Source organism: Mobula hypostoma, chromosome 18 (assembly GCF_963921235.1).
Source record: "Mobula hypostoma chromosome 18, sMobHyp1.1, whole genome shotgun sequence".
Lineage (NCBI taxonomy): Eukaryota > Metazoa > Chordata > Chondrichthyes > Myliobatiformes > Myliobatidae > Mobula > Mobula hypostoma.
In genome coordinates this window covers 67,752,944-67,780,268 of record NC_086114.1, presented here as the reverse complement: position 1 = coordinate 67,780,268, position 27,325 = coordinate 67,752,944, and the positions used below count along the sequence as shown (strand labels likewise).

General features: G+C 43.8%; 1 protein-coding gene across 2 annotated transcripts in view; it reads left to right on the top strand.

The window, feature by feature from the left end:
- LOC134358614 (sorting nexin-1-like) overlaps positions 1–27,325 on the top strand; it is a 117,308-nt gene that overhangs the window by 38,993 nt on the left and 50,990 nt on the right. The window contains exons 2-4 of one of the 2 annotated variants that reach the window (XM_063071056.1): positions 5,553–5,655; positions 16,398–16,494; positions 22,979–23,100. In XM_063071056.1, coding sequence (XP_062927126.1) covers positions 5,553–5,655; positions 16,398–16,494; positions 22,979–23,100 — 322 coding nt within the window. Of the gene's footprint in view, positions 1–5,552; positions 5,656–7,917; positions 8,153–16,397; positions 16,495–22,978; positions 23,101–27,325 lie in introns of those variants that run through there. The other variant, XM_063071055.1, reaches the window with a different exon arrangement.

Sequence of the window (27,325 nt, the reverse complement as noted above, 5' to 3'; positions counted from 1 at the left end):
GAAATAAAGAGCTGGGCATTTGAATGGTGAAAGAGATACAGGGCTGGAGAGGGGGAATCTGATAGGAGAGGACCGAAGGCCATGGAAGAAAGAAAAGGGGGAGGAGCACCAGAGGGAGGTGATGGGGAGGCAAGGTGATATGTTCTGAGAGAACAAGCGGTACCTCCCAGTGGCCACTCATTTTCATTACCATTCCCATTCCGACATATCAGTCCATGGCCTCCTCTACTGTTGCGATGAAGCCACACTCGGGTTGAAGGAGTAACACCTTCTATTCCATCTGGGTAGCATCCAATCTGATGGCATGAACATCAATTTCTCAAACTTCTGGTAATTCCACCTCCCCCCCACACTTCACCATTCCCCATTCCCTTTTCCTTCCCTCACCTTATCTCCTTACCTGCCTATCACCCCCCTCTGATGCTCCTCTCCCCTTTTCTTTCTTCCATGGCCTCTGTCCTCTCCTATTAGATTCCCCCTTGTCCAGCCCTGTGTATCTTTCACCAACTTCCCTGCTCTTTACTTCACCCCTCCCCCTCCACATATCACCTTGTGTTTCTTCCTCCCCTCTCCCCACCTAACTCCTCATCGTTTTTCCCCAGTCCTGATGAAGAGTCTCAGCCCGAAACGTTGACTACACTCTTTTCCATGTATGCTGCCTGGCCTGCTGAGTTCCTCCAGCATTTTGTGAGAATTCCCACAGTTACCTTGACTCTTGCTCTTCCCACACTATTTCCTGTAAAAACGCTGATCCCTTTTCTCAGTTCCTTTATCTCCGCTGCATCTGTTGCCAGGGTGAGGCTTTGCTTTCCAGAACATCAGAGATGTCCTCCTTCTTCAAAGAATGGGAATTCCATTCCTCCACTATTGATGTTCCTCTCACCCGCATCTCCTCCATTTCCCCAATATCCGCGCACACCATCTTACCACTACCATAACAGGGACAGAGCTCCTCTTGTCATCACTTACCACTGTATGAGCCTTTTTAGATTATGAGAACACTCAGTCCTCATTTATTGACATTTAGAAGAGCATGCATGCATTAAGAAATGATACAATGTTCCTCCAGAGTAATATCACAGAAAAACAGGACAAACCAAAGACTAACACTGACAGAACCACATAATTATAACATATAGTTACAGCAGTGCAAAGCAATACCATAATTTGATAAAGAACAGACAATGGGCACAGTAAAAAAAAGTCTCAAAGTCCCAAGTCGATCAACTCCTGAGTCCCCGATAGCAGGCGGGAAAGGGAGAAACTCCCTGCCATAAACCTCCAGGCACCGACAACTGCCAATGCATTGGAAGCACCCAACAACAGCCAACACTGAGTACGTTTGTCCAAAAACTTCGAGCCTCCAACCAGCCCCTCCAATATAGTCTCCCGAGTGCCTTCGACCTTGTCCCGGCCGCCAAAATAAGCAAAGCCGAGGATTCGGGGCCTTCCGCTCCGGAGATTCTGGACCGCACAGAAACAGTGACAGCGAAGTGGGCATTTCAGAAGTTTCTCCAGATGTTCCTCTGTACTCTCATGTCTGTCTCCATCAAATCAGAATTGTACATGGTCCCCTGCTTGGCAAATAGCAGACATCACCACCGAAGTGGCCGCGTGCGCTGCGTCGTGCCATCTTCTCCTCCTCCTGTCCTTCACATCCAACACAACTTCCACCATCTTCAATGGCACCCTACCACCAAATACATCTTTACCTCCCCCCACTCTCCACTTTCCACAAGGATCGCCCCTTCTGTGATTTCCCTGCCGTTAGTCCCTCCCCACAAATCTCCTGCCTGGCTCATATTCCTGCAAGTGACAGAAACGTTACACCTGCCCATTCACTTCTTCCCTTACCTCCATTCAGGGCCCCAAACTGTCCTTCCAAGTGAGGCAACACTTCATCAGTGAATCTATTACAGTCATCTATTGTATCTGGTGCTCCTGATGCAGCCTCCTCTACTTTGGTGAAGCCCGATGTGAACTGGGGAACTGTTTTGTTGAGCATCTGCCAAAAGTGGAATTTCCTGGTTGCCAACCATTTTAATTCCTATCCCCATTTCCGTTGTGACATGGCCTCCCCTTCTGCCACGGTGAGGTCATTCTCAGGGTGGAGGGGCAACACCTCATATTCAGTCCACCAATCTGATGGCATGAGCATTGTTTTCTCCAACATTTCTTTTTTTTTTATCTTCCCTCTTCTTTTCCCACTCTGGCCTCTTTCATTTAGCCTGCCCATTACCTCTTCCTTCCCTATATTCCATAGGCCACTCTCCTCACCTATTGATGCCTTGCTCTCTAGCCCTTCACCTTTCACACCCACCTGGCCTCACCTATCGCAACACACACAAAATGCTGGAGGAACTCAGCAGCCCAAGTAGCAGGTATGGACCGAAGGGTCTCAGCCCGAAACGTTGACTGTACTCTTTCCCATGGATGCTGCCTAACCTGCTGAGTTCCTCCAGCATTTTGTGTGTTGCTTTGGATCTCCAGCATCTGCAGAGTTTCTCGTGTTTGTCGCTTCACCTATCACCTTCCAGCTTGTCCTCCTTCTCTTCCCCTACCTTTAAATTCTGGCGTCTTCCTCTTTCTTTTCCAGTCCTGCCGAAGGGTTTCAGCCCGAAACGTTGACTGTACTCTTATCCACAGATGCTGCCTGACCAGCTGAGTCCCTCCAGCATTTTGTGTGTGTTACTCTGGATTTCCAGCATCTGCAAAATCTCTTCATGACCTTATGTACAATTTAGCATCACTTTATGGACATACAATCAATCTATGTATGTAAACTATCTTATGTATGCATATTTATATTGTGTTCTTTACCTTACTGTGTTTTATGCTGCATCGGATCTGGAGTGCCGTCCATTTTACCTACCACGGGAGAGTTCCACAATCATTTTGGTAGTGGTATACATTCCACCTCCGGCCAATGTCATGTAGGCTTTAGATGCTCTGAGCAATGGGAACAACATGCATGAAACAGCGCACCCGAACACCTTCACCATCGTTTTGGGGGATTTTAACCAGGCCAGTCAGAAAAAATCACTAGGTAATTACCACAACAGATCACTTGCAATACCAGAGGAAACAACATACTGGACCATTGCTACACTACCATCAAGAATGCCTACCGTGCTATTCCACACCCTCACTTCGGGAAGTCTGATAACCGTGCTGTACTTCTACTCTGAGTATAGGCAGCGACTGAAGACTGCAGCACCAGCAGTGAGGAACAAGAAGGTATGGACAAGGGAAGCACAGGAGCACCTACAGGACTGCTTTGAATCGGTGGACTGGTCTGTATTCAGGGATTCATCTTTCAATCTGGATGAGTATGCTGCAGTTGTTACCGACTTCTTTAAAACCTGTGTGGATGAGTGTGTGCCTACAAAGACTTACTGTGCATTCCCAAACCAAAAGCCGTGGATGAATCAGGAGCTACATCGTCTGCTGAAGGTTAAATCTGTGGCATTTAAGTCTGGAGACCCAGGTCTGTACAGAAATCCTGGTTTGATTTGCAAAAGGCTATTTCAAGGGCAAAAAGACAATTTTGAAGGAGGTTGGAGGCGACATCGGATGTACGGCAACTCTGGCAGGGTTTGCAAGACATTACTTCCTGCAAAGTGAAACCCAATAGCATGAATGGCAGTGATGCTTCACTACCAGATGAACTCAATACCTTCTCTGCCCGCTTTAAAAGGGAGAACACAACTACCCTACAGCTGTGAAGATCCCTGCTGCACCTGATGACCCAGTGATCTCTGTCTCAGAGGCCGATGTTAGGCTGTCTTTAAAGAGAGTGAACCCTCGCAAGGCAGAAGGGCCCGATGGAGTACCTGGTAAGGCTCTGACAATCCGTGCCAACCAACTGGCGGGAGTATTCAAGGACATTTTCAACCTCTCACTGCTATGGGTGAAAGTTCCCACTTGCTTCATAAAGGCAACAATTATACCAGTGCCTAAGAAGAATAATATGGGCAGCCTTAATGACTATCACCCGGTAGCACTCACATCGACAGTGAAGAAATGCTTTGAGAGGTTGGTCATGACTAGACTGAACTCCTGCCTCAGCAAGGACCTGGATCCATTGCAATTTGCCTATTGCCACAATAGGTCAATGGCAGATGCAATCTCAATGGCTCTTCACACGGCCTTAGATCACCTGGACAATATGTCAGGATGCTGTTCATCGACTATAGCTCAGCATTTAACAATATCATTCCCACAATCCTGATTGAGAAGTTGCAGAACCTGGGCCTCTGTACCTCCCTCTGCAATTGGACCCTCGACTTCCTAACCAGAAGACCACAATCTGTACGGATTGGTGATAACATCTCCTCCTCGCTGACGATCAACACTGGTGCACCTCAGGGATGTGTGCTTAGCCCACTGCTCTACTCTCTCCATACCTATGACTGTGTGGCTAGGCATACCTCAAATACCATCTATAAATTTGCTGATGATACAACCATTGTTGGTAGAATCTCAGATGGTGACAAGAGGGCGAACAGGAGTGAGATATGCCAACTAGTGGAGTGGTGTCACAGCAACAACTTGGCACTCAATGTCAGTAAGACAAAAGAACTGATTGTGGTCTTCAGGAAGGGGAAGACGAAGGAATACACACCAATCCTCATAGAGGGATCCAAAGTGGAGAGAGTGAGCAGTTGCAAGTTCCTGGGTGTCAAGGTCTCTGAGGATCTAACCTGGTCCCAACATATCAATGCAGTTATAAAGAAGGCTACACTTCATTAGGAGCTTGAGGAGATTTAGTATGTCAACAAATACACTCAAAAACTTCTATAGATGTACCGTGGAGAGCATTCTGACAGGCTGCATCACTGTTTGGAATGGAAGGGCTACTGCACAGAACCGAAAGAAGCTGCAGAAGGTTGTAAATCTAATCAGCTCCATCTTGGGTACTAGCCTACAAAGTACCCACGACATCTTCAGGGAGCGGTGTCTCAAAAAGGCAGCATCCACTATTAAAGACCTCCAGCACCCAGGGCATGCCCCTTTTCTCACTGCTACCATCAGGTAGGAGATACAGAAATCTGAAGGCACACATTCAACAATTCAGGAACAGCTTCTTCCCCTCTGTCATCCGATTCCTAAATAGACATTGAACCTGTGAACACCATCTTACTTTTTAAATATATATTATTTCTGTTTTCTGCACGATTTTTAATCTATTCAATATACACATACTGTAATTGATTTATTTATTATTATTATATTTTATCTTTTTTTCTTCTATATTACGTATTACATTGAACTGCTCCTGCTAAATTAACAAATTTCACGACACATGGGTAATAAACCTGATTCTGATTTTGAGTAACAATTATTTCACTCTCCTTTACACATGTGTACTGGAAATGACCTTAAGCAATCTTGAATCTTTCCACGAAGCCTCGACCCCGAACCAGAAAGCGACGGAGACCCCGCGGTCCGGGGCCTGTGTTCACCGCCAGGGAACAATAAAGCATTGTTGAGAGGCGGGGCCGCAGCTCTGCTCTGGGTCAGAACAATAAAGTATTGTTGAGAGTTGTCAGGCACAAAATGGCGGCGGAGCAGCGACCGCCAGAGCTGGAACCGGAGCCGGAGGGAGAGGCAGAAAGCGGTGGGCTGGAGGGCGAGGACTTCTTCATCGGCAGCGTGAGTACGGGCCTCAGCTCCCGGCTCCTTCTCGCCCCCTGTCCAGAGCTCCTGGCCCAAGGGAATAGGGTTCCGGACCTTGGACACGGGGGAGCCGCCCCCTCCCTTCCGTTACCGCGGCCCCTCGGCCCCGGCGTCCCTTCCTTCCTCTCCCCCCCCCCCCCCGTCACCGTAGGGCCCCTCCAACCCTATCCATCCCCCAGCTTGCTCTCTCCTCTCACTGCGGCACCTCGGCCCCTCTACCCCGCGCTCGGTTCTCTGTCTTCCCTTTTCCCTCCTCCCAGCTCGTTCCTCCAATCTGTGCCCCAAGTCACCCTACCCCACCCGTGACCTTCAGCCCGGTGCCTGCCCTGCCCCTCCACCACACCCTCCTTTCACAAATCCGGCCCCTCCAACTCGTGACAGGAGAGGAATTTGCAGGAGTGACATGTTACTCGTCTTCCAGACTTTGCTTTCTCCTGCTGGAGTTTGGTTTGGCGGAGTGCTTTGCTGCAGTATCGTTTTGGACTGCAATCCTTGTTCTCATTTGCTTTCTTAAGGATTTCACTTATAGTTCTTGTAAAGTGTGTGTCAATTCCTGATGATCAATTCCCTGAACTTTCAAAAACGTACCTCTTTAAGTGCTCCACAGCCCTCTGCAGAAGAGACTTCCTAAGGGTCTGTGTTCTGGGGGAGAAATTGTTTAATTTTAAATGATTGTGCAACTCTTGAGATTCTTGCACTATTGGAAGCATCTTGATATGTATACTGTTTGCCCGGTAACTTGTATGTTTCAGTTGGGTCATGTCATTCTTCTAAGCTCCAAATATTATAGACGGATCTTCTTTAGCTGTGATAAAGAAGCTTTATGATAGCTTTCTCATAGCCTAATAGATCTCTTCTGGATTATTTGCAATGCCAGTATTTTCTTAAATTAAAGGACCAAAACTGTGTGGCCTTGCCAGTTTCCAGTAAAATTGTAACAAGCCTTGCTACCTTTTTGCTAAAAAAATTGCTCTATTGTAACAAGAAACAAGCTGTCTGTTCCTGTTGGATGTACGCTGCATTGAAAGACTATCTGGATTATGATTTGGTAAACTGGATCAGCAAATTTGCAGATGACAAGAAAGGTTGGGGGTGTCAATGACAATGTGGAAGACCATCAAAGCTCGCAGCGAGATCTGGACCAGCAGGATAAATGGGCTAAAAACTGGCAGATAGGATTTGATGGAGACATGTGTGAGGTGTTGCACTTTGGGAGGACAAACCAGGGTAGGATTTGCATAGTGAAGCGAGAGTTCTGACGTGTGTGGCAGAGAATTTTTCCGTGGATTTTGCCAGGTCTTGAGGACTTTGGTTATCAGCAAAGTTTGAATAGGTTAAGACTTTATTCCTTAGTGCATAGGAGATGAAGGGAGATCTTACAGAGGTGTATAAAATTGAGGGGTGTTGATAGGGTAAATACATGCAGGCTTTTTCCCTTGGGTTGGGTGACAGTAAATCTGGAGGTAAATTTAAAAACGCAAACACGAGGAATTCTGCAGATGCTGGAAATTCAAGCAACACACATCAAAGTTGCTGGTGAACGCAGCAGGCCAGGCAGCATCTCTAGGAAGAGGTACAGTCGACGTTTCGGGCTGAGACCCTTCGTCAGGACTAACTGAAAGAAGAGTTTTGATGTGAAAGGTGAATGTTTAGGGGAACTTCTTCATTAGAAATTGGTGTGAGTGTGGATACAACATTTCAGATAAGTTTGGACAAGTGCATTGTTGCAGTAATATGGTACGGTTGTGAGTAGATGGGGCTGCGTAAGAAAACGGGTTGACACTGACTAGGTGGGCTGCAGGGCCTTTTTCTAGTGCTGTGATTCGTATGGGAATACTGTATAATGAAGTACTTGGTTTGTACAATGAATGGAGGATTGAGCTGCTAGATTTGTTCACGTCATTCATTGTTTGCATCTGGCATTATTCTTTTTTTCAGAAAGCTACAATAACTGAAGTTTGCTAAATAAAATTGTGCTTTGTTTTTCATTCTTGTAAATAGCTGACTGGGTGACTGAATTTGTTGAGATTTTTATTTTTCCAGTTAAAATTTTTAAATGACACTTGGTAGTCAAGTGACTGACTGCTGAGGTATTTTTCATTTGAGTACATGAATATTCATCTGGAGTGAAATTCAAGCAAATTGATGATAGTAGATTTGCACTTGGACTTTGTGTCTATCGCTGGGCAGGGTGCATCAGGACTTCCTATCTGATCAGACTTTGGATCAACGTTTACTGCTGCGCTGCAAGTACTTCAGGTTAACAGTCTCGTTCTGTTTCTACTGAGGCTGGCTACCTCAATTGTGTGTTCATGCAAAAACAATATTTTAAAACTTTGAAGTGAGAATAGATCAGAAAACATTGAAGCCGCTTGATATCTTGAAGTGGTGAAGACTGCTAGAATTACATGTGCTTTTAATGCTGTCCTGTGCCTCCTTTTGTTTGGCCCAGAACTCTACACACGGACCAGCAGTAAGTACGGTATGACACTGGGCACAACACACAAATCCTTTGTTATGTGTTTAGCTCAACATTTCCATTGTAGTGGCTTGAGTTTATTGAAGTGCAAGTTATTGTGGATTGAATGCTTTCTGTTGCTTTGGTAAATGTGATGGGTGTTTGTGAAGACAGGGATAAAAGGGTTGTGGTGGAAGCCTGCAATTTGTTGGCAGCATGATAGACTCAAAGCACTACAGCATAGAAATAGGCCCTTTGGCCCATCTAGTCTGTGCCAAACTGTTATTTTGCTTCGTCCCTTTGACCTGCACCTGGACCGTCGCCCTCAATACCCCTCCCATCATATTCAAACTTGTCGTAAATGTAGCAATCGAATCTGCATCCATCACATCTTTTGACAGCTTGTTCCACACTCTCACCATCCTCTGAGTATTGATGTGCATCTCCTGTTGGTGCTGCCCTATCTACCCACTTAATATCTGACCTGTACAGTCAGTACCCAATACTCTGTACCTTTATCTCCATATTTGGAATGGTCAATCCCCTTCCTAGCTCGTGTTAGCCAGTTCAGAAGTTTACAAAAGTAAACTGCTAGCAATTTATAAATGCAGTGGATTCCCATTAAATGGGACATATTGGGAACAGTACATTTTGGCCCAATTAAGCAGCTGCCCTAATTATTTAAAGTTTCATGGAAGTAGTGTAAAAAGTTCTTTTAAAAAAAGAGAAACTATCATTTAACTGAGGAACAAATTATGTATTTAAATGAAATACTGAACAAATTAGAACAGTACCAATACTAGTGCAGTACTACACGCAGAATGCTGGAGTAACTCAGCAGGCCAGGCAGCATCTATGGGGGCGGGGGAAAGTACAGTTGACGTTTTGGGCCGAGACCACTACAGTACTGGAACATTGTGTATTAGTTCCAAATAGTTATCAATGGAAGAATTCATCTGGTGTACACTGCCATGTTCTTTTGACTGTAAATGAACAAAATCAGAGTAGACACCTAGTGCAGATAATGGACTGCCTTCATACGGTGCTTTCGATGATTATATCCTCCAAATCTTCATTTCGAAGTAAATTTATAATCAAAGTACATGTGTCACCATATTCACTGAAATTCATTTTCGGGCAGGGATACTCAATAAATAAAACAACAATTAATGAAAGAGTGCACCCAACAAAGACGGACAAACAACCAGTGTCCAAACGACAGCAAACTGTGTAAATACAAAGGAGAAAAAGGTAATAAGCAATAAATATCGAGACCATGACGTGAATCTTTGAAAGTCAGTCCGTATGTTCTGAGTGATGGTATGAATGAAGTAATCCCAACTGGTTCAAGAGACTGGTGGTTGAGGGGTGAATGCTGAAGCTCCTGATGACAGCAGCGAGAAGAGAGCATGACCTGGGTGGTGTGGGCCTCTGATGATGGATGCTGCTGTCCTGCGACAGATAAGCTGCTGCCCCGATTAACCAAAACCCACTGTAGTTAAATAACGAGAAGTGTAATGAGAGCTGATTTTCCCCAAGGAGGGCCTGAAAACTAAAATGACTAATTATATCAGTTGTGATGTTTTGGACTTGAAACGTCACACTGAGACAACAACTGGAATTGCCTTACTGGTAGGAAAAGCAGTTTTGTGAGTTCAACAGAAAGGAGTTTCTGGACCACATTGGACACATTTTTATAATCTTGTGCAATCTGAGTGAAGCCTAAATAGTTACGTATTGTGATACAGACATTTTAATTCTGTTCTTGAAGCTATTGGATGTGTATATATAAAGTTCTGTTATTGAAAACAGCACAGGACATAGTGAGAACTGTAAATGTAGGGGACTGTAGGGTTCTTTGTGAACAAGGATGGAATAGAGGAGGTTCTGCAATGTACTAAACAGTTTTCAGCATTCACTATAGGAAGGATGTGGAAGCATTGGAAAGGATACAGAGGAGATTTACCAGGATGCTGCCTGGTTTAGAGAGTATGCATTATGATAAGAGATTAAGGGAGCTAGGGCTTTACTCTTTGGAGAGAAGGAGGATGAGAGGAGACATGATAGAGGTGTACAAGATAATAAGAGTGGATAGCCAGCGCCTCTTCCCCAGGGCACCACTGCTCAATACAAGAGGATGTGGCTTTAAGGTAAGGGGTGGGAAGTTCAAGGGGGATATTAGAGGAAGGTTTTTTACTCAGAGAGTGGTTGGTGCGTGGAATGCACTGCCTGAGTCAGTGGTGGAGGCAGATACACTAGTGAAGTTTAAGAGACTACTAGACAGGTATATGGAGGAATCTAAGGTGGGGGCTTATATGGGAGGCAGGGTTTGAGGGTTGGCACAACATTGTGGGCCGAAGGGCCTGTACTGTGCTGTACTATTCTATGTTCTATTGTGATTAGTAGCTGAGATCTCAATATAACTGAGAGCACTAAGGTTTTTTTTTACCCATTCATAATTGCACTCAGTAGCAGTGGAGCGTTGAACCATCGCAGTCAAATAATGAAGCTACTCCCGTGCCTTGAGGAATATCTGCACTGCCTTTTGTAGATGGTCTGGAGTGCTCTAGTGATGAAGAGTGTACATGAACATTGATTTCACTTCTAATTTCTCCTTCTCACTCTTTTTTAACCATTCTGGTTCTCCTCTGACACCTTATGTTCTCCTCACCTGCCTGTCACCTTTTAGTACCCCTCTTCCTTCCCTTTATTCCATGGTCCAATGTCCTCTTGTATTAGATTGCAGCTTCTTCAGCCCTTGATCCCTCCCACCTCTCACCTTCCAGCTTCCTACTTCAGCCCCCACCCGTTTTCTCCCTCGCCTATCTCGTGTAAGTTTGTATTCCCCACCCCACAACCTTGTTATTCTACCTTCTGCCTGGTTTGCCTCCAGTCCTGATCAAGGATCTCTGACTGAAATGTCAATCCCCTCCATAGATGTTGACTGACTTGCGGAGTTCTTCCAGCATTTTGTGTGTGTTGCTGAAGGGAGTTCATGAGTTAGGGTGGTGAAGTTTAAGTACAGTGGTGAGTTACTTGCTGTAAATTCTGTGTTTGTGGTGGGAGCAGTTAATCACCCTTCCCACCCAAAATGTTTGTGTGTTTAGGTCAAGGTTTGGAGCAGGATGAGGAGAGGAAATTTGCCATCTTTTGGTTGTCAGTCCCAATGATAAATTTAAGAAAGTTTGTACAGTATGTGGCTGAAAAATCGGTTCCAATAGATAACACTGGGCTGTAGCAATAGCAAAGTTACATTTGTTGGGTGTAGAGTGAAATTGTGGTCAAGTTAATATGGCCTCGTGTCTGAGATCTGTCACATGTATGTGGCCTCTACCATGATTAAGCAATGAATCTTGTTTTCAGTGATGAGTAATAAACCATGCTCAGTTGCATTTAAGGGAATGAATTCATTAGCCTCAGGAGATATATTTTCTGTAGACTTTCTAATGAATTTAGTCAGTATCCAGAGTTGATACCAAATTCATTTCAGATTGGCAATGATATTGTATTTACAAATAGCTACACCCTTTAGCTTTGCAGAGAATTGTATATTAGATGCTGACTTGTCTGAATTATATACCACATGCTTTGCGTGGTGAAGCAGAAGTTTTGCTATGATTGAGGCTGCTGTGGATGATAGGTTGTGAGGGTTTGGGTGTATCTGGTTGGAGGAATTCTGCTTGTTCAAGCCTGCTGGTGTGGTTTGTTGTATCCTTTTGTGAGTGAGGCTTTGCCTTTCAAGGCAAGTTGATGCTTAAACTTTTAAACTTAAACATGGAACCAGAGATCACAAATAGACCTTGAGCACAGCTAATAAAATGGTTGCTCTGGCTGCAGTAGTTATTGGGTGCGAGAGTGACTTATTCCTGCTACTTACCAACTCAAATGGCCCGAAAAACATTTTACAGGAAACCTTCTCCCCGTTCGTCAGAATTAATGTAGCTAAATCTTAATTATTGTATCATTTTAATAGATTTGGATATAACTGGCAATGTTTTTTTCCTGCTCCCCGATTGCCTTTTCAAAGGTGGTGATTAACTGTGACCTTGACTGTTAGCAGTTCTTTGGTGAAACACTTCCACAGTATAGGTGAGGGAGAGACCCAGTGGCAGTGAAGAAATTGTGATAATATTTTGAGGCTGGGTAATGTGTGGGGAAATTTCCGGTAGTCTTCATATGCTTGTCACCCTTCCCTTCTGAATGATAACAGTTGTAGGCTCGCCAGGTGCTTTTGTGTAACCTACGTAGGTAGACCTGCCTTCATGTAGACAAGTGTAGTTATCCCAGCATGATTCTGGTATAAACTTGCAGATGGTGGAAAGGCCATTTCTGCTTTTGGGGTGAAGGGACAAGATCTAGTCCCTAGCATAAAATTCCTTGCTATCAACTCACATGAAATAATTTAATTGAATCTGGGTGTCTTGTGTGTACTGTGCATAGTTGTAAATGCAGAGCTTTTAAAACTTCTTCTCAATTCTCATTAGCAATTGCACATTCAGCTCTTTATCAAAATTTCCCTTTTGCTTTTGTCTGAGGTTCAAAATCATGGTCGGTTTCCTGATTATAGAGGAACTGGTGAGAGATATGGTAATATAGAAAGCACTGATTTAAGGAAACATGATGCAGTATGATCTAACTGGAAAAATGGTAGGGGCAGATTCTGAATAAGAAAAATCTGCAGAGTCGAAAAGACAAGTAAAGGAGTGATACACTGGATCTGCTCTGTTGAAGAATTGGTCTTAGGACATGGTCTCTTAACTGTTTTATGTTCTATTCGTGTTGCACACTCCCATTGCAGGTTCTGACTATTTTTGTTTGCTTCCCTTCCCAAGTCGGTTATACTGCCAACTACTTCCACAAGCTTGGCACAGGGACTGGACTGGACCTGGATTGAAGTTCCAGCCATTATTTTGGATAGTAGTCCTCTCCAAAATGTAGTTATTTTGTCACAATAATGCCCCTTGCTCCAGCCTCCCAGCAGTTCTAGTACTCGTTGGATTCTGTTTTTGATCCAGTGTTTTATGGAAGTCACAAAAGGTGCATAAAACTTGTTGCGTCCGATAATTTTGGTAAGCACAAATAGAATACAGCTGGCCCTCCGTATCCGCGGGTTCCACATCCACGGATCGAAAATACTGTACAAGTATCCCCCGCTAGCGGAAAGTAGAGAGTTCCTATGAAACCTTTTGTAAGTTGAACCCAAAAAATAACCTACCAAGTCATACCAAATAACACATAAAACCAAAAATAACACTAACATATCATAAAAGCAGGAATGATATGCTACTAGCAGAACCAACAGTAACATCGGCAGCTTTCAAGATTCTTTCTCTCAGTGTGTAAATAGTGCGAACGGTGGACGCAGGGAAGTTCAACGCACGCACAATGTCTTCATTCTCCACAATCGAAACATTTAATTACGTCCAGTTTTACGCTAAGCTTTTACGAGCTCTCTTAGGCTTTTCTGATACGTTAGGACACATCTTGCTAACGGATGCACAAATTATATCGAGATAAAGCACTCTCGCTGCTCTGGGTGCGCGCTGCCTCTATAATGGCTCGCTGCAAAACAAACGCTGAACGCTATTTTCGCTTTCTGTAACACCGTTACGAGCTCTCTAGGCTTTTATATAAGGGACTTGAGCATCTGCGAATTTTGGTATCTGTGGCGGGGGGGTGGGGGGAATCCCGGAACCAATCCCATGCAGATATGGAGGGCCAACTGTACAGAATTAGAAATGGGAAGATGCAGAGGCTAGAAAGGGAAGGAAAATAGCAGTAAAGAATACAGATGGCAAGCCTACGAGCCCTGCCTTCCTGGTATCGCATAGATAAGAGACATTCCATTCAAATTTGTAGGTAAGATATCCCCTATCAAACAATGCAATACAGAAGCTTCCAGAATCAGAATCATGAGAACTGTAACTACTGGAGGACAAACTGAACAACTGCATATACATACTGTGACCACTAGGAAACATACTATCCAACTGTATGTAAATAGGTAGTTACATAAAATACATATCAAATTGTTAAACTGCAGAGAAAATAACAATTATATAGTCAAATCCATGTTGCAAAAATGTCACCTGACTAGGTTGCAAACAGTAGGGTGAAGCTGTGTGTCACAGACATACTTGGCCTGTGTTGGTGAGGAAGGCCAGTGTTTATGTTGCTGCAGTCACACCACAAGGGTTCTGGTTGTTTTTACCAAATCTATAAACTTAACATTTGGTCAATTTGAGTTTGTTTGAATTTCTCCTCTGCAGCCCATGCTCATGTAATTTCAAAGTTCAAAGTAAACTTATCATCAAAGTCACCGTGTATAACCCTGAGATTGATTTTCTAAATCCATACTAGAATAATAACTGTAATAGAGTTACTGAAAGACCGCACCAACTAGTGTGCAAAAACAAACTGTGCAAATACAAAATAAAAACCATAATAATAAATAAATAAGCAATAAATATCAATAACATGAGATGGAAAGACTTTGAAAATGAATTCATGGGTTTTGGAAACAGTTCAGTGACTGGGCAAGTGAAGTTGAATGAAGTTGTCCTCTCTGGTTTAGGAGCCTGATGTTTGAGGGGCAGTAACTGTTCCTGAACCTGGAAGAAAGGCAGATCACTCAACCTCTTGAGCCTACCCAATCTGTTCTGCCCACCACTCTGTCTTCATGCCTGGTCACAGCTGCTGAGATCCAATATTTCACCACAGTGATTCAGATTCTTTTCCCTGCTAAATCTTTAGCATAAGATTTAAAGTGTTTAACCCTTTATTGCACCAAACTCTACGATAAGTATTTTGTTTATATCATAGTCTCACTGTTTTAAATTTCTTTATATATTCATGTGCTCCTAAAGCTTAAATCACATTTTTCATTTGAAACTAAATCATGCTCTATTCTTTAAAATTGTTATGTAAAGAAATGCAAGTGTGAATAGTTTGTTTTAACAAAATTTATTTGGGTACTGACCTCAATAGCTCTTTAAATGATTTAGACCAGTAATGAAAGATCAGAGTGTAATGGTTTCTCTGCGGTTGAGGTTGAAACAAGAGAGTAATGAACTACAGCTGCCTCGTGCCACGTCTGTCAGGCTCTGCATTTTCACTGCTTCCCCACGGCTGGCTCTGTTGTTGGAATGGTTTTGTTTTGTTTGTGATTCTGTTCTGTCTGTGTAGGCTGTAACAGAACAAACCTTGAACCTGACATTTTAATCTGACAGATTTATTGTGTTTGGGATGTATTGTCCATCATCCTGGGCAGGAATTTGTTTCCTGCTTTGCTTTGTATTTGGAGGTTGCTTTGTCTGTCACTGACCTCTGCCACAAACTGTTTAGTAGCTGTGCGCAGTGTTTGGGGTGTGATTTCTCTTGGTTCAGTGCATTATGATCAAAATAATAGGATTTGCTTTTCGCAGATAATATCCTCCTGCAATCGTCGCCTGTCGTGTTCTGGTTTTGCAAAGGAGCAGTGGGGAAGCTATTAAGGAAAGCAGAAAGTCGAGTCAGCAGGTGTTCCCAATCTTTTGTATGCCTTGGACCAATACCATTAAACACGGGGTCCATTGGCCTCAGGTTGGGAACCCCTCGTCTGGTGGAATATTTGGATGGAAATTGTTGAATCTCTAATTGACAAGGCAGCTAATTCTGAGAGGCTGTTCCCTGTAAACTCAGACTGGGTTGAGAAGCTGTTCCTTGTAAACCTGAGTTGGGTTGAGACACTAGTACTTGCCAACCTGCAGGAAAGTTGGCATTTGTTCACTGGGAGAATTCTGTGAAGAAACTGGAGACTTTCCCCTCTTTCTCCCCCCCCGCCCCACCACCTTATTCTGGCTTCCTCCCCCATCCTTTCCAGTCCTGATGTCTCTGCCTGAAACATTTACTGCTTATTCCCCTGCATAGGAGCTGCTGGCCCTGCTGAGTTCCTATAATATCTTGTCTGTGTGTTACTCTGGATTTTCAGTTTCCTCAGTGGTGAGGGGTTGGAGTGTATTGGCGGGTAATATCGTCAGAAACACTGTCCAGTTTGATGTAGGGCAGGGGTTCCCAACCTTGGATCCATGGACCCCTTGGTTAATGGTAGGGGTTCGTGGCATAAAAAGGGCTGGGAATCCTTGATGTAGAGAGTCTGTGCCACCAGTAAATGCTCAGACTGATTGAGGCTTGTCTTTATTGATATCTTGAAGTTTGATTCTTTGATTTTTTTTAAAAAATCTGAATGTATGGGTAATATTTAATGACCTTTATACTTCAGATTAGTCCTTTGCCTATGGATTCCACAAAGACTCTCAGCAGCAACTCCAAGACAAATGGCATACATTCTGATGATGAAGAGCAGGATATTTTTGCAGGTAAGGATTCTGCCACCCAGCAATTAGACAACATTTTTTCATTACCATTTCAATGGATATGGAGAGGTATTTCTGCCAATATTTTGTATAAAGAATTGCATAGATGAATGTGGATGATGTGAATTGTCTATTGGAGGACCAATGCTTGGTAAAAATGTGACTACATTCTTTCTTCAGTGCGACACAGGTTTGAAGCCAGGGATCACATCTGAAAATCTTGGGCACGTTATTTGCCATTTGGCTGGAAATCTGTTGCCTTTGTATTGAATTCCCAATCAAAATGCTGCATTTCATGTTCCCAGTATATTTAAACAATGCTGAGCATTGTGTCCTGGGATTCTTGCAATGCTGTTATGTTGGGCTGGGCCACTGTTATGAGACAGAGGAACAAAATTAGGCTTTTTGGCTCATTGCGTCTGCTCTGCCATTCAGTCATGGCTGCTTTATTTTCCATATCAATATAAACCCATTTTCTTGCCTTTACCCCAGGAGCTTTGAATCCCTGACTAATCAGGAGCCTGTCAACAACTTATTTAAATATACCCAATGACTTGACCTCCACAGCCGTCTATGGCAATGAATTCCACAGATTCACCACCCTCTGGCTAAAGAAATTTCTCCTATTCTCTGCTCTAAAGGGGTACCTTTCTATTGAGGCTGTGCCAGGTGGTCCTACATTTTCTAACCAATGGAAGCATCATCTCCACGTCCACTATATTCAGCCTTTCAATGTTCATTAGGTTTCAATGAGATCCTCCCTCATTATGCTAAATTCCAGCAGGTACATGCCCAGAGACATCAGATGCTTTTCATACGTTAACCCTTACATTCTAGGAATCAGACTCCTCTGGACCCTCTCCTGTTGCGAAAGAGTAATGTTCCAAATTTGGAAGGGTAAAAATTAGTAAAAGGACAGATGTCATACTAGTACTTTGTAATGTTCCCTTGAGGCATTCAGGAAGCCAGTAAGGCAAACTGACTACAAGATCTCTAGTGAATTCTACAACTTCGCATAAATAACCTTTCTTGTTTGTATCATGACGATTCTATAAGGTCATCCATCTGTAATATAAACAGCTTTTTGTCCTCAAATGCTACCTAATTTGCCATGTAACAATAGAGTTCTGCATCTGACAGCTATATTATTATTCTACTGCTCACATACATTCTCCCTCTTGACATTCCTACATACATCAACTGTGAAGTGTTGGACATGGTATGTCAGCAAAGACACTTGCAAATTTCTACAGATGTACCATGGAGAATAATCTAACTGTTTGCATCACTATCTGGGACGGAGGATCCACTGCACAGGATCAGAAAAAGCTGCAAAAAGTTGTAAACTCATCCAGCCTCAAAATGGACATTAGCCTCCACAGCATCAAGGACATCTTCAAAAGAACATAGAACATAGAATAGTATAGCACAGTACAGGCCTTTCGGCCCACATTGTTGTGCCAACCCTCAAACCCTGCCTCCCATATAACCCCCCACCTTAAATTCCTCCATATACCTGTCTAGTAGTCTCTTAAACTTCACTAGTGTATCTGCCTCCACCACTGACTCAGGCAGTACATTCCACACACCAACCACTCTCTGAGTAAAAAACCTTCCTCTAATATCCCCCTTGAACTTCCCACCCCTTACCTTAAAGCCATGTCCTCTTGTATTGAGCAGTGGTGCGCTGGGGAAGAGGTGCTGGCTATCCACTCTATCTATTCCTCTTAATTTCTTGTATACCTCTATCATGTCTCCTCTCATCCTCCTCCTCTCCAAAGAGTAAAGCCCTAGCTCCCTTAATCTCTGATAATAATGCATACTCTCTAAACCATGCAGCATCCTGGTAAATCTGCTCTGTACCCTTTCCAGTGCTTCCACATCCTTCCCATAGTGAGGTGACCAGAACTGGACACAGTACTCCAAGTGTGGCCTAACCAGAGTTTTATAGAGCTGCATCATTACATCGCGACTCTTAAACTCTATCCCTCGACTTATGAAAGCTAACACCCCATAAACTTTCTTAACTACCCTATCTACCTGTGAGGCAACTTTCAGGGATCTGTGGACATGTACCCCCAGGTCCCTCTGCTCCTCCACACTACCAAGTATCCTGCCATTTATTTTGTACTCTGCCTTGGAGTTTGTCTTTCCAAAGTGTACCACCTCACACTTCTCCAGGCTGAACTCCATCTGCCACTTCTCAGCCCACTTCTGCATCCTATCAATGTCTCTCTGCAATCTTTGACAATCCTCTACACTATCGACAACTCCACCGAGCTGTGTGTCGTCTGCAAACTTGCCAACCCACCCTTCTACCCCCACATCCAGGTCATTAATAAAAATCATGAAAGGTAGAGGTCCCAGAACCGATCCTTGTGAGACACCATTAGTCACAACCCTCCAATCCGAATGTACTCCCTCTACCACGATCCTCTGCCTTCTGCAGGCAAGCCAATTCTGAATCCACCTGGCCAAACTTCCCTGGATCCCATGCCTTCTGACATTCTGAATAAGCCTAATGTGTGGAACCTTGTCAAATGCCTTACTAAAATCCATATAGATCACATCCACTGCACTACCCTCATCTATATGCCTGGTCACCACCTCAAAGAACTCTATCAGGCTTGTTAGACACGATCTGCCCTTCACAAAGCCATGTTGACTGTCCCTGATCAGACCATGATTCTCTAAACGCCCATAGATCCTGTCTCTAAGAATCTTTCCCAACAGCTTTCCCATCACAGATGTAAGGCTCACCGGTCTATAGTTACTGGGACTATCCCTACTACCTTTTTTGAACAAAGCTGATGGAAAAAGATGGCATCCATCATTGAGGACCCACATCACCCAGGACATGCCCTCATATCACTGCTACTATTAAGGAGGAGGTGCACTCAACATTTCAAGAACAGCTTCTTCCCCTCCGCGATCAGATTTCTGAATGGACAATGAACCCATGAACACTACCTCACCTTTTTTCCCTCTATTTTTGCACTAATTATAGTTTTAAAATTGTATTACAATGTACTGCTGCCACAAAATAACAAATTTCATGACATATGCCAATGATATTAAACCTGATTCTGATTAACAACCTAGCACTAGGATTTGTCACTTAGCTGCCTGGTTCTCCACCCCATCAGACATGGTCCCTGTTGGGCCGGAGCTCTGCAGATAGGAAACATCGAGATAGTTAGAAGTCATTGATCTGTAACATTCTGTTGGGCTTTTCACAGAGGTGGCTAGACTTGCCAAATATCTTGGCATTTCCTGCTTTCATTGCAAATTGCAGACCTCATTTTCTCTGGTTAAGAAATATTGTGCTGACATTTGTAGGATTCTTTGTCATTGGTTTCGTTTTGTTTTTGAGCAAATATGTACAGTACACCCACAGCAGGGTGATCAGAAATGATAAAAACTGCTGTGTTAATAAGTGACACACACCAAAGTTGCTGGTGAACGCAGCAGGCCAGGCAGCATCTCTAGGAAGAGGTGCAGTCGACGTTTCAGGCCGAGACCCTTCGTCAGGACTAACTGAAGGAAGAGTGAGTAAGAGATTTGAAAGTTGGAGGGGGAGGAGGAGATCCGAAATGATAGGAGAAGACAGGAGGGGGAGGGATGGAGCCAAGAGCTGGACAGGTGATTGGCAAAGGGGAAATGAGAGGATCATGGGACAGGAGGCCCGGGGAGAAAGACACGGGGTGGGGGGACGACCCAGAGGATGGGCAAGGGGTATATACAGAGGGACAGAGAGAGAAAAAGGAGAGTGAGAGAAAGAATGTGTGTATAAAAATAAGTAACAGATGGGGTACGAGGGGGAGGTGGGGCATTAGCGGAAGTTAGAGAAGTCGATGTTCATGCCATCAGGTTGGAGGCTACCCAGATGGAATATAAGGTGTTGTTCCTCCAACCTGAGTGTGGTTTCATCTTTACAGTAGAGGAGGCCGTGGATAGACATATCAGAATGGGAATGGGATGTGGAATTAAAATGTGTGGCCACTGGGAGATCCTGCTTTCTCTGGTGGACAGAGCGTAGGTGTTCAGCAAAGCGGTCTCCCAGTCTGCGTCGGGTCTCACCAATATATAAAAGGCCACATCGGGAGCACCGGACGCAGTATATCACCCCAGCCGACTCACAGGTGAAGTGTTGCCTCACCTGGAAGGACTGTTTGGGGCCCTGAATGGTGGTAAGGGAGGAAGTGTAGGGCATGTGTAGCACTTGTTCCGCTTACACGAATAAGTGCCAGGAGGGAGATCAGTGGGGAGGGATGGAGGGGACGAATGGACAAGGGAGTTGCGTAGGGAGCGATCCCTGTCTGACATGTCTATCCATGGCCTCCTCTACTGTAAAGATGAAGCCACACTCAGGTTGGAGGAACAACACCTTATATTCCGTCTGGGTAGCCTCCAACCTGATGGCATGAACATCGACTTCTCTAACTTCCGCTAATGCCCCACCTCCCCCTCGTTCCCCATCTGTTATTTATTTTTATACACACATTCTTTCTCTCACTCTCCTTTTTCTCCCTCTGTCCCTCTGACTATACCCCTTGCCCATCCTCTGGGTCGTTCCCCCCCCCTGTCTTTCTCCCCGGGCCTCCTGTCCCATGATCCTCTCATTTCCCCTTTGCCAATCACCTGTCCAGCTCTTGGCTCCACCCCTCCCCCTCCTGTCTTCTCCTATCATTTTGGATCTCCCCCTCCCCCTCCAACTTTCAAATCCCTTACTCACTCTTACTTCAGTTAGTCCTGACGAAGGGTCTTGGCCTGAAACGTCGACTGCACCTCTTCCTAGAAATGCTGCCTGGCCTGCTGCGTTCACCAGCAACTTTTATGTGTGTTGCTTGAATTTCCGGCATCTGCAGAATTCCTGTTGTTTGTGTTAATAAGTGAATAGGATCTCTCTCAGTTATCTAGGAACCAAAGCCCATTTATACTAAAGTGAGCATTTGTCAAGTGGACTTTATAATGGTTTTGGGGAGAGCTCCAGCATTGAGAGACTGGGTTTTATAAGGCAACAGATGGTGCTGAGTTCCAGTATCATAACTGGGGTGTCACGGTAATGTAGCAGTTAGCGTGACCCTTTTGCAGCTCAGGGTGCCAGCGTTCTCCGGAAACAAGTTTATGTTCCTTCCCATGTGCTCATGGGTTTCTTTCAGGTTTCCTGCCACAGTCCAAAGGTGTACCTCTTAGTAGTGTTACGTACCCCATAACTGGGTTGCCAAACCAGCAGAAATGGATCACTCAGTTGGAGTCTGGATTACTAGAACTAAGAAAGTTTTATTAAAGAAACAAGCAACACAGTACTCTAATCAAAAGGATAATAAATGCAACAGTTCAGCAATGATAAACACACATGTACACAGAATTAGGATAACAGGATCAATCAAGCTCCATCGTCGTCTCGGGGTAAATGACCAGTTTCAAAGTGACGCAAAGTTCAGTTCAATTGAGTTCAGTTCAGTTCACAGTAATCACTGCCGTGGGAGATGGACAGTGGGGTGAAGGAGAGAGAGAGAGAGCAAAAACGAATGAATATTCAAACGGCTTCCACACAGACCTTCAATATTCTTCGCAGTCAGCTTTCGGGCGAGCCCTTTGTGATGTCTTCTGAGGTCACTGACCGTGACCCCTCCGTTTCCCGATACGATCGTTTCTCTGCGGTGAAACTGGCACCCAGGCAAGGGCGGACACACACCAGGTTCCCGCTGATCATACCTTTCCACCCTGTGCGTCTTTGGCTTGGTCCCGCGACCAGCCCTCCAAAACCTCCCACCGACTTGTGGGAGACGCACCGCTTCCAGGGTCTCATTACCTCGGGGTGTCGTGTGTGTCTTGCCTTAGCGAACCTGTCCCTTTTTATCCCCCTGCTGGGGTATCGCCTGTCCATCACTTCAAACAGGGTTCAAAGGGGGGGCCGATCTTGACAGCTCTCCTTCCGTCCCTTAATTAACATCTCCAAATGCTGCTCCATTGTTTTCCTTGTCTCTCTTTCTCCTGAAGACAGGTGGCAGACCAACTGCTGATCCCACTGGTGCCAGCACAGGACAGCTAACATCTTAATCTATGTGTACTCTCGTCACAGTAGGTTAATTGGTTATTGTAGATGGTCCCATGATTAAGCTAAAATTAAACTGGTGGGTTGCCAGCGGTGTGGCTCGAAGGTCTGGAAGTGTCTGTTCTGTGCTCTATCTCTAAATAAATAAATAAATAAATAAATAAATAAATAAATAATAAAACATTAAGCAAAACTGAATGGAGTCTTGTATAAAGTGTGATATGTGACATTGGCTGTAAATGTTTGAGTCATGGTCTGAGCTTTGCTGTATCAAATCAGGCTGATCTAGCTCTTAGCAGGATGAATTCTGTATCTTGCATGTTATGCTGGCACTCTTCATTTTGTCAAGGGCATTGTCTGTTTGTGGTCAGACTTGCTGAGAGTAGTGTGGCCCTCCCAAGTTAGATTGAATGTTTCTTGTTGCAGAAGCCACAGTGGAGTTGTCTCTGGATAGTCCTCCAAATGACAAGAGTCAGACCAAACCATTCACTGCAGAGTCATCGGTAAAGTTTCCACCCAGCACATCAAAGAGCAAAGTCAGTCAAGAGGTGAGGAGGTATTTCAACGTGTTAATGTTTAATGTGCACAAATCATGGAGGGAGCATGACTTGGTATTTTTCCACCTCCCTTCTTTTCCCTGTCCTCTGTTATATTTGGTTCTCTTGAGAGATTTTAATTTTTTTTCTATCCTTTGGTAAGTATAATGGATTCCAGTTAATTGGTACACATCAGGACCAGTATGTTTTGGCCCAATTAAGCAGCTGCTACAATAAGCAGCTAAAGTTTCATGAAAATAGTTACAAAGGTATGAAAAAAGACAAATTACTGCTTAACTGAGTACCAAATTGTGTATTTAAATGAAATACAGAAAAAATTAGAACACAACCAACACTACTGCAGTACTATAACATTGAGTATTAGTTCCTAATAGTTATTGATGGAGGATACAAGTCGAGTCTGTGGTAAAGAAGGCACATGCAATATTGGCATTTATTTCAAGTGGAATAGAATATAAAAGTAAGGAGATAATGCAGTGGCTTTATAAGACACTAATCAGGCCACACTTGGAGTATTGTCAACAGTTTTGGGCCCCATATCTCAGAAAAGATGTGTTCTCTTTGGTGAGAGACCAGAGGAGGTTCATGATGATGATTCAGGGAATGAAGAGGCTAACGTATGAGGAGTGTTTGGCAGCCTTGGGTGTGTACTCACTGGAATCTAGGTACTCTAGATAAGGGGGATATTCCTGATTGGTCAAGGCATGAAAGGGGATGACTCGAAGGCAGGTGTATGGGGTTGAGTGGGATCCAGGATTAGCCACGATGGAATGGCAGAGTAGACTCGATGGACTGAATGGCCTAATTCTGCTCCAGTGTCTTGGTCTTATGGAATTCATGCAGTCACTTCCGCATTCTTTTGACTGTAAACAAAATCAGTGCAGACACCTAATGCAGATAATGGACTGCCTTCATACAATCCTTTCAATGATTACATCTTACAGATCTTCATTTTTCATTTTCATTGTATCATTCAAGATGAAATCATATCAATAGAAAGAGGTGACATAGGACAGGAAGGTGTAGAATCATTGTGAGTAGAGCAAAGGAAATGCAAGAATAAAGAGGCTCTGATGGTAGTTGTATACAAACCCCCAAACAGGAGTAAAGATGTGGTCTACAAATTACGAAGGGAGATAGAAAATGCATGTTAAAAGGGCAATGTTTTAATAGTCATCAATATGCAAGTAGATCGGGGAGAATCAGGTTGGTGATGGATCCCAAGAGGTACAATTTGTAGAATGCGTACAGGATGGCTTTTTTTTTAGTGTAGCTTGTAGAGCCCCTAAGGGGATCAGCTATTCTGGATTGGGTGTTGTGCAATGAACTAGAATTCATTAAAGCTTAAGAAAAAGTGATCATGCTGAGATAGAATTCACCCTGCAATTTGAGAAGCTAAAATCAGATGTATCTATATTACACTGGAGTAAAGGAAATTACAGAAGCAGGAACTGGCCAAAATTAATTGGAAGGGAACACTAGCAGGGATAATAGCAGAACAGCAAAGGCTGGAATTTCTTGGAGCAATTTGGAAGGTGCAGGATAGATACATGCCAAAGAAGTAGTATCCTAAAGACAGGATGACACAACTGTGGCTGGCAAAACTCATCAGTAATCTGTAACTCCAAGACCTGGGCCTCAATACTCCTTTGTGCAGTTGGATCCTGGATTTCCTCACTTGTAGATCTGTCAGTTCAGTTTGCCAAAAGTATCTCCTCCACAATTTCCATCAGCACAAGGGCACCACAGGTGTGTGTACTTGGCCCCTTGCTCTACTCACTTTACACTTATGACTGTTGCTAAATACAGGTCCAACACCATGTACAAGTTTGCTGATGATACCACTGTTGTGGGCTGTATCAAAGGGGGTGATGAATAGCATACAGGAGGGTGCTTGAAAACTTGGCTGAGTGGTGGATTAACAACAACATCTCACTCAATGTCAGCAAGACCAAGGAACTAATTGTAGACTTCAGAAGAGGAGAACCAGAAGTCAAGAGCCAATAGTTATCAGAGGATCAGAGGTGGGGAGGGTCAGTAGCTTTAAATTCCTGGATGTCACTGTCTCATAGGAACTGATCTGGATCGATCATATAGATATTATTATGAAGATAGTACGACAGTGCCTCTACTTCCTCAGGAGTCTGTGGAGGTTTAGCATGTCATCAAAAACCATGGCTAACTTCTATGGATGTGTGGTGGAAAGTGTGCTGACTGGCTACATTATGGTCAGGTATGGGAACAACAATGCCTTTGAGCAGAAAATCCTACAAAAGGTAGTGGGTTCGACCCAGTACATCACGAGTAAAACTCTCCCAACCATTGAGCACATATACATGAAACATTGCTGTAGTAAAGCAGCATTCATTATCAAAGATCCTCACCAACCAGGCCATGCTCTTTTCTTGCTGCTGCCATCAAATAGAAGGTGTAGGTGCCTCAGGACTCGCACCACCAGGTTCAAGAGCCGTTACTACCTCTCAACCATCAGGCTCTTGGGGATTACGACGTTCATTTAAGAACTCTGTTTTATTGATGAATTTCATATTGTTATTTCGTGCCCTTTTGCTATTTATATCTGCATTTGTGCAGTTGAGATGATATGAATATAGGTGGAAGAACGGGTAGTTTTGAGGAAGCAGGGAGGCTACGAAGGACTTAGACAGATTAGTAGAATGGACAAAGAAGTGGCAGATGGAATACTATGTCAGGAAGTGTATGGTCATGCATTTTGGAAGAAGAAATAAAAGCGTAGACTGTTTTCTATATGGAGAGAAAATTTTAAAATCTGAGGTATAAAGGGAATTGGGAATCCTCGTGCAGGGTTCCCTAAAGGTTAATTTGCAGATTGAGTCTGTGATGAGGAAGGCAAATGCAATATTAGCATTTATTTTGAGAGAACTAGAATCTAAAAGCAGGGGTGTTATGTTGAGTCTTCAGAAAGCACTTGGGTATTGAGCAGGCATGGGACCTTTTTCTCAGAAACGAGGTGCTGATGTTGGAGACGGTTCAAAGGAAGTTCACGAAAATGATTCCGGGATTGAAATGCTTATCATATCAGGAGTGTTTGATGGCTCTGGGCCTCTACTCACTGGAATTCAGAAGAATGAGGGGTGACTCAATTGAGATCTATCAAATGGTGAAAGGCCTCGATAGAGTGGATGTGGAAAGGATGTTTCTCATCATGGAGGAGTCTCAGACCTGAGGACACAGCCTCATAATAGAGGGATGTCCTTTTAGAATGGAGATGAGGAATTTCTTTAGCCAGAGAGTGGTGAAGCTGTGGAATTTTCTTTCCACAAGCGGCTCTGGAGGCCAAGTCACTGAGTATATTTAAGGCAGAGGTTGGTAGATTCTTGATTAGTCAGGGTATGAAGGGACACAGGGAGGAAGCATGAGATCGGAGCTGAGAGGGAAAATGGATCAACTACGATGAAATGGCAGAGCAGACTTGATCTTGTATCTCATGGTATTCTGATTGTTGATAACTTCAAATTCTTTGTAGTTTCTAACTTGTAGAAGTAGTGAAATTATTTCATTTTCACTCCAGGCCATTTCTGGGATCGCCAAGCCTCAATTTTGAAACCAATTTTGAAATTGTCTTGCTTATTTCTCATCAACTATCAGTGACAAAAATCACTGCTTTTTGAACACAAACGTGCTCAACAGATGCTATTTTAAAATTGTTCACTCTAAATACAGTGTATTGTCTAACAGACACACAAGTGCATGCAGCTGATGCTAGTTAGAAACTGTTTGGTCTGTCCCAATTAAGTGGTTTAGTGTCCTAAATTAACTAAGGGAATCCCAGATATTTTCTTGCTTTGGTTTTGCTCGTTAAGAGTTGCCCAGATAAGATGTCTGGCCTGATGAACTGGAATCCACCGCATGTAACAGCAAGAGAAGAGTTACTGTTTGCTGCCTAATGCAGAAGAGCTGCATGATGAAATGGCAAAGCAGATTTGATGGGCCAAATAGTCTCATTCTGCTCCTATATCTTGTGGTCAAATGAGAAAATAAATGGCAGTCACCATTACAGGACTTGTACCAGTGTCTGAGTGCAATTGGGTTGCATCAGCATGCAAGGCTATTCTTATGGCTGTCTCTTAGTATCTTATGTTTCTTAGTCTCTTAGGTCCCAAGCCTGCTCAATACCCAAGTGATGTCTCACCAGTGCTTTCTGAAGGCTCAACATGACATCCCTACTCTTAGTATG